The 7,670-nt window shown below is 54.2% G+C and overlaps 1 protein-coding gene across 1 annotated transcript; it reads left to right on the top strand.

The window, feature by feature from the left end:
- The first annotated feature begins 2,926 nt into the window (after positions 1 to 2,926).
- BSX (brain specific homeobox) lies at positions 2,927 to 6,604 on the top strand. The gene is made up of 3 exons (XM_063092677.1): positions 2,927 to 3,188; positions 5,192 to 5,388; positions 6,365 to 6,604. Exons 1-3 carry the CDS (start codon positions 2,927 to 2,929, stop codon positions 6,602 to 6,604), a joined length of 699 nt encoding a protein of 232 aa, XP_062948747.1.
- The last annotated feature ends 1,066 nt before the right edge of the window (positions 6,605 to 7,670 follow it).

Below are 7,670 nucleotides of genomic sequence, written 5' to 3'. Positions count from 1 at the left end.
AGAGGAGGTCGGATACCTTGGGGTCCCCTCTTCATCCCATGGCGGAAGTAGGATGGGCCAGGCCAGGGCCCTGAGCGAAAGGTATGGACTGGTTTCTGGTAACCCTAAGGTTTCCGCAGCGGTTCTGCTCAGGAGCCCTGCCACGTCGGAAAAACTTTCCGGCTTTCCTGGGCTCGAGATTTCCCCGAGGGGCTGGGACATAGCTCTAAGAGGAACAGGATCGGAAACCTTTTGAGATGGAAACCCGTCTGCACAGCCCGCCCTTTCGCGCGCTGGGCTCCGGCCGTCCACCGCAAGCCCTAGCTGTGACCATCTGGGCGCCCTGGGAGAAGGGGGTCTCCCTCATGGGGAAGGGTGACAACTGAGAAGTCCCTGTCTGCGCCTCCGCTTCGCATGCTCTGTAGCGACTCCGAGTCCCCAGGGTCCTGCTTCGATCCGGACGGTACTCTCTCGGCCACCGAGCTTTGTTTCCCAGTGTCGCGGACAGGGAAAGGAAAAGAAAACGCCTGCGGTCCTCGTGGTCCTGCCCCTTCCTGAAGCCGCCGTTTTTTTTCCCCTCCCTCCGTTTTTCACTTCTGAGGTTCCTACTGGGGCTTAGGCAGAGGCGGGGCAGCCGGAGTCCCGAGGGCAACGCCTTCCAGTCTCTCCTCCTCGGCAGCGCCCGGCTCTCCGAAAGGAGCCGTCTCCCCCAGCCCCCGGCTTCTCGGCTACAGCAAGCAGAGCCTGGGGAGACAGCCTTAGCTCTGAGGGACAGTAGGGCGCTGAGTCTAGGGACACAGAAATAAAGGGAGGTTAAGGACCGACGAGGCGGCCTCCCCTCCCCTCCCCTTCACCAATCGCTCCAGCACTCCGGGGACATGTGTAAAGCTAGGTTCCGAGAGACGGTTTGCAGTGCCTTGGCTCAAAGGTAACTGTCACCCAAAGACGTTTTTTACTGCCCCTGCTCCCAAAGAGGCATTCAATAATTCCTTCACTTCTGCTTCTGCGGCAGAAATTAGCCCCCGCCCCAGAATGAAGCTGAAATCCCGCCCCTGAGGCTGAGTGCAAATCTGTGCTCAGTGCGTGGGGATAGAGCGTAGGGCGCGCCGGGCCCTCCATAGCCACTCAGCCTTTAGGGTATTGCTCGATTTCCATTCGTCAGACACGGGGTAGCATGAATTCACACCGGGAGGGCAGTGGACGTCCGTAAAGTGTAGAGCGGCATCCCCAGCGCCTCTTCACCAATCTCCTCCGTCTCCCTCCAGCCCTGCGGAGGTAGCTGGGTCAGGTCTAAGGGTTAGGAAACCGCTTCTGGAAAGTCTACTGTCTTGCTCTCCATGGCCACCTGCTCTCGGGTCTTCAGTTCTTACCATTATAAACTTAAAACACAAAAACGCCACATTTCAGACCCCAGGATAAAGCATTCTTACTTCATTTAGATGCCTACTTGCTAAGATCTTATTTTAAAGTCCCCTCACCCCCCTTTCTCCTTCCTCTCACTCTCATTTATTTACCATTTACCAGTTCATCCGTATGGAACAGGACGCTCCCACTTCCTGGAGCACTGTAGTTGGGGGCCTAATTGACTCTGGTAATTAATTTGTTCTACCTGCTAGATCAGATGGAAATCCTATCTGCACACACAAGGATTAGCACTTGGCTTTCTAACACCTCCTCTAATTATCTAATAGCATGGGTTGTGAGGACTCAGTCTCTATTAAAACACTTTTACTATTAGCAGTAGTGATTGGAATTGTGATGATGACTAGATTTCAACAAATTAGAGCTTAAAAATGGGGAGATGGAAGAGAAGTGGCTTCTTTTAATTTCCCCAAGTTTGACATCAGTAATTAGAGCAATTTTCAGAGATGTGAGATGAAATTACCCCTGCTGTGTTGCGGTTGATCACCTTAATTTTAGCAAATTGACTCCAGGGAAATAAAAGTGACAGATTAGAAAAAGACAAACAGAAAAAAAAAAAAATGGGAGGTAGGAAAATGAAAGAAAAGAGTCTGGGAAAAGGAACAGGAGGTAAAAACCTAGTACAATTATTTCGGGGGGTCAGGGTTGGAAGGAGTAATACAGCAGAAATAGCAAACTGAGTGAGTGAAATTATGAGGAAGTAATAGAAATTTGAGTGGACCTGGAGAATGGCACTAAGACATATTTACATAGACCGAATTACTTGACTAATGTAGATATAACCCTTCTCCCATCCACTTCCTATGACTTAGGGAAAGAATGTTACAATCTTCATCACCATTTTCTTTATTCACCTCACTGATTCAGTCATCCCTCAACTATCAATTTAAGTTGGGTCTAGTAACTTAAAGTAGTGGGCTCTGTTTCTTCTCATTTCTTCCCTTTTCCTCTGCTATCAGTATTTGAAACTTTTAAATCGCAGGCCCAAATGCCTGAATAAGTGCTTTATCTTTATTGCTTTGGGGCCCTTTTAATGCCTTCTCCTCTCTAAGCAGGAGTTTGTCGGACAACAGAGACTTTTTCCTGTTAGCTTTCTTTTAAAACGACTGGGAACAAAGCAGCTCTTGCCCTGGCGGGGCAGAAATTGAGGTCGAGAAACCTGGTAGGACCAAGAACCCGGTCGGCTCCTCTCTCCCCAAGCTTAGCCGGGAGCGTTCAGCACCGCGGACAGCTCCCCGCCCCGCCCCGAGCCCGCCTCACCCTCCCCTCTGCCTCTGGCAGCCTCGCCATTGGCTCTCCCGGCTTCCCCTCTCCAAGCTGCCAATTCTCCAGCACATAGACCCAACCTACCCAGGAGCTTGTCTTCTCGCCTCTCCAGCGCCCGGGGTAGCCCAGGCCGAGGAGAGAGCAGCGGAAATCCGAGCCTCCGAGGGTGGTTGTCCGCTCTCAAGCAGGCTTAGGAGGGACCACCTGCTTCCTGCGCTTCGTCCCCGGCCCTCGCCCTGTGGCAGGCGCTCTGCTCAAAATGAATCTCAACTTCACCTCTCCTCTACACCCGGCGTCTTCTCAGAGGCCCACATCCTTTTTCATCGAGGACATCCTGCTGCACAAGCCCAAGCCACTGAGGGAGGTGGGCCCCGACCATTTCACCAGCTCTCTGGCATCTCGAGTGCCTCTGCTAGACTATGGCTACCCCCTCATGCCCACACCTACCCTCCTAGCTCCTCATGCCCATCACCCTCTGCACAAGGGAGACCACCACCACCCTTATTTCCTTACCACCTCGGGTAAGTAACAGGGGTCTCAAGGTATGGGGAGAGAGAGCGAGCAGGTCTTTTGTCACAGATCCTGAGCCTGTGATAGAGCCAAGGAAAGGCCAGAGCTGGCTTGGCCTGGCTTGGTGGCCTCTGTCTCTAAGTGACAGTGGAAGGTTGGGGATATGAATGAGAGCACGTGGAGCTCCCTTGAGGCATGCCAGCCTACGGGGATCATTCATGGTCACTCCGTACTTTTTATAACGGAGGAGACATGCCTGGCCAAGAGGCAGCTGGAGGTAAATGGGTTTGACGATATTCTTGGTGGGCAGTACTCAGTCTCCCTACTCGTGATCTTCCTGGCCACTTTAGTCAATCTCTCAATTCCGATTCTCCGCCTCTCCCCTCTGAGAGGGAGACACTTGACCATCCCGTCCCATGAAACGGAAACTCAAATGTCCAGCTGAGAAGCTCGAAACGCTTCCTCCAGGCCAGCTCTCTTCTTCAGGTACTGAGCATTCGCGGATCCTGCGGGAAATATGGAGTGAACAAGGGTTTGGGATACTCTGAGGACAAAAGGTTGGGGCTGGCCCGAATAAGGGAGAAAGGGTAAAAGAAGGGGGGGGACGAGGAGGAAAGGGGCCCTTTAACTATCTTCCCCCCCCAACTACGTTTAGCATTTAACTCACCGTCTTAGGCTGGGCTGCCCTCCTCTGCCCCACTTTCTGGGGACGGTCGCTGGATCTGGGTGCTAAAGTATTTTTATTTCTCTGGCCTGTCAAGGAACGGGGACTAGCAAAGTCTGGTTGGGTACCGAGGTGTGTGGAGAAATACCTAGATTTTTTCTGTCTCCCTTCGAAAGACCACATCCACTCTTTCTTCTCTGGCATTTTCATTCCAATCAGAATGATTTGTTGAGTCCAGACGCAGAGCACAGAGGTGAAAACAACCTTGGTTGTGGCAGGGGCTGGGGGAAGACAGGAGGCAGTTTGTGAAGAGTGGGCTCTGGAATCCAGAACAAAAGCTGAAGGTGTTTGTGAAGCGGCAAAACCCAGACTATGGAGCACTGAGTTGGGGAAGCAATTACAAAGTCTGCGTCGAGGTTCGCATCTCCGCACTGGGTTCACCATCCCGCCGGCCACAGTTCCTCCCCACGTATAGCGGTGGCCAAAGCCCGATATATCCAGACTCCTAGTTTTTTGTTTTCGTTTTTGCCCTGGGATTGGCCGATGTCGATGCCTGTGGCAGCTTCTGTCTGCTCGGTGCATCTCAGACACTTAGTAAAGCTTGGAGGGTCGGGAAAGTCAAGAGAAGCCTCCCCCTGACACAGTTCGGGAGAAAAGCGTCAAACCTTCTTTTTCGTTGGGTTTGGAGTTTGAGGGAAAGAATTGGGGGGGGGGTGAGGACCAGATTAGAGAAGTGGGTTCCCAGCGCGACCCCGAAACTGACGAGGAAACGTGAGAGGCGGGAATTGCCCTCCGTTCTCTCCAGAGTCTCTGGATAAGACAGTTTTGCTCTGTTCCCTTTGGCTGCAGGCGGTTGGGGGTGGCTCAGGAAAGAGGTGTTTTTTTTAGTGAAGTTGGGAGACAAGATGATTATCCGCTCTTCTGCTAGCCCCAGAACGGCACTGAGTGTCACCAGGGGTTTGGGAGGATTCCCGGAAGGGGACAGACAGCTCCTGGACCATCTGAGATTTGCAAGAAAACTTCGGAAGCGCAACTGAAGACGGCGCGGGCAGCCCCTACGAAGTGTCTCCAGGAAGATATTTCTCAAACGGCCTCCGGATCTATTTTCTTACTTTCTTTCCCGTTTTACTTACTGTTTATTGTTTGTATTTCTATATAACCTTCCAGGTAAAGATCTCCAAGCGCTGTTCTGGAGGCTTTTCTCTCTTCCTGCCTTGGGATTCCCGGGAGCAGGGCTCAAGCTCTGGGTCAACAGGCGGAGGCAGGCGCTGGGGACCAGGGTGGGAGTGGCGCGAAGCAGAGGTTGCTGCCGAGTGATCGGCCCGGCCCACTCGGCTGTTCTCTCCGCAGGGGTGCCGGTCCCGGCGCTGTTCCCGCACCCGCAGCACGCGGAGCTGCCGGGGAAGCACTGCCGCCGCCGCAAAGCCCGCACGGTCTTCTCTGACTCGCAGCTCTCCGGCCTGGAAAAGAGGTTCGAGATCCAGCGCTACCTGTCCACGCCGGAGCGGGTGGAGCTGGCCACGGCTCTCAGCCTGTCCGAGACGCAGGTAGGAGCGGGGGAAGGTCCTGATCTCTGCTTCGCTTTTCCCTCTCCTCAACTCCTAATATCTTCGGGACCCACTGTCGAGTTCTTCGAGTGGAAATGGCCCCGCTGCCCCTTATTCTAGGCTTTTCCCGAGATCCTTCGGTACAAGTACCTCATGCCAGACTTACTGAACCCAAATTTCTCGAGCGGGGCTCTGGACATGAAGGAAAAACTCCTCGGGTGCTTCTGATGATCGCTTCCAGTTTAAGAAATATTATTTCTAAGCCTCCCTTACTCCCCCTCCGACCAGAGATGTAACCAAGGCCAGAGCTAAAGTGATAAGAGATGGGGTGGGTTCTTGTCCTGAGAGAAACCCATGCAAGGACATCTTTTCTTATTTCAGTCTCTCCCACAGCTCGCCCCCCACCCCCGACACACACTGTAGTTTAAGCCCCCTCCCTATTCCCCTGTCCTGAGCAGAACTGTTTTCATCTTCCTCCAGGCGCTGTTCACCTGCAACCTCAAAACTCCTTCCTCCACTCCCTCTCTGATAGTCTCTGTACCCCCAAAACGCAACTTGCTGTGAACTCTTTAGCCCTGCCAGGTCTGGGTCTGATTTTCTCCCCGGTGAGGACCAGCAAGTTCCAGTCTCATCTTCCTGTCCAGGAGTTGTTCTGGACCAGGTATTTGGATGTCTCAATCAGAGGAACATAAGTTGAGCGTAAAAGAGACTCGTACATGCAGCACTTACTAATTCTAATTAGTAACAGTGCTGGTAATTACTAGCCACGCCATTTTGATCCTCAACATTATTTTGGGACAATAACTCCTGGGAGCCTAAGGTGTTTGGTTTGCATTCAACCTAAGACGATCATTTGGGAGCAGCTGAGGCTGTCAGAGCTCTCGTGGATAACTCGTCAATGGACCCATTTTCCTGAGCCTCAGCAATCGCTCCGATCTGGAGGAATGACATTTTATTTTTATCTCCCTGAAACTAGGTGAAAACGTGGTTCCAGAACCGGCGGATGAAGCATAAAAAGCAGCTGAGGAAAAGTCAAGACGAACCCAAAGCACCAGACGGGCCCGAGACCCCGGAGGGCAGCCCTCGTGGCCCAGAGGCCGCTGCTGCCGAGGCTCAGCTGAGCCTGCCCGCCGGCCCCTTCGTCCTGACCGAACCAGAGGACGAGGTGGACATCGGGGACGAGGGGGAGCTCGGCTCAGGGCCGCACGTGCTCTAGGCGCCCAGGCCAGGGGCCGGCGGAGCGGGGGAGGGAGACAGGGGAGGCGACTGCGGGGCTGCGCGCGGTTCTCTCCCGGGCCAGAGGATTCGGACTCCGGTCTCGCGGAGGGCCTCGGAGATCAACTCCTGGAAGACAAACAAAACCCACCTGTCAACCCTCCAGCCGGTGTGGAACCAGCGCGGCCAGCGGCTCGGCCTTCCGCCCTGTCCCTGTCAGGGGAGATTCTGCGTCTGGGTTCGTTCATTCCCGCGTCCGGCACTTCAGCATCGGAGACCGGCCCAGTACCGCGGCCCGAACTGGAACTTGGGCTCTGGGCTCCCTAATTCCGTGGGGGACGTTTTTATCCCCCGCGATCGCAGAGCCTCTCCTTCCTCACCTCTCAGCCACCTGCCCCCAGCTCTGTTGTCAGGGCTCCGCGGCCTCTCCACCCGGACCCTTTTACCCTTCCTTGGGCAGTCCGATTGGCTGCAGGTAAGGGACCAGGTGTCTGGGGCCTTCCGCTCTGCGGGGATATAGGCAGAGCCACAGCCTGATGCTTAAAACATCCAGTGCCGGGGCAGAGTCCTGTGCTGCTCGTCACTAACCTCCCATGTCCCCGCGCGCCCCACCCCCCATCTCTAACTCAAAGACTAAGGCGACTCCTTCCTTCTCCAGGCGGCGCTTCCGTCCTCCCCAGTCCCTTTTCTCATTAAAAGCTCGAGGTTCTGCACCCCAGCACCCCTTCCTGAATTTGTGGCCCCCAGGCACGGACGCCCTTTACGCCCTCTCTCCTCTATACCAAGCGCGGCCGCGCGCGGCAGAAAACTTGGGTGGAGAGAAATCCAGAGCCATTTCTGCTTCCCAGACTCATCGCGCTCTTTCCCCACAGCTCTTCCACGTCCCACAAGCTGCTGAAATTTTAAAAGTGAGTGTTCTTCGGCTTGTGTGTGGAAACGCTCCTTCTCAGTGCATTTTATGCGGTGTACCAGCAAGGTTAAAGCTAAAGGGGAATACGCTTAATAACTTTACAATTAAAGCTAAAGGGGTTCCGGGCGTGCACCTGTTTGAGGACTACGTGGGGCGG

Source organism: Cynocephalus volans, chromosome 4 (genome assembly GCF_027409185.1).
Source record: "Cynocephalus volans isolate mCynVol1 chromosome 4, mCynVol1.pri, whole genome shotgun sequence".
In the NCBI taxonomy this organism is placed as follows: Eukaryota; Metazoa; Chordata; class Mammalia; order Dermoptera; family Cynocephalidae; genus Cynocephalus; species Cynocephalus volans.
The sequence above is the reverse complement of the archived record's forward strand: the minus strand, read 5'-3'. Positions and strand labels throughout refer to the sequence as shown.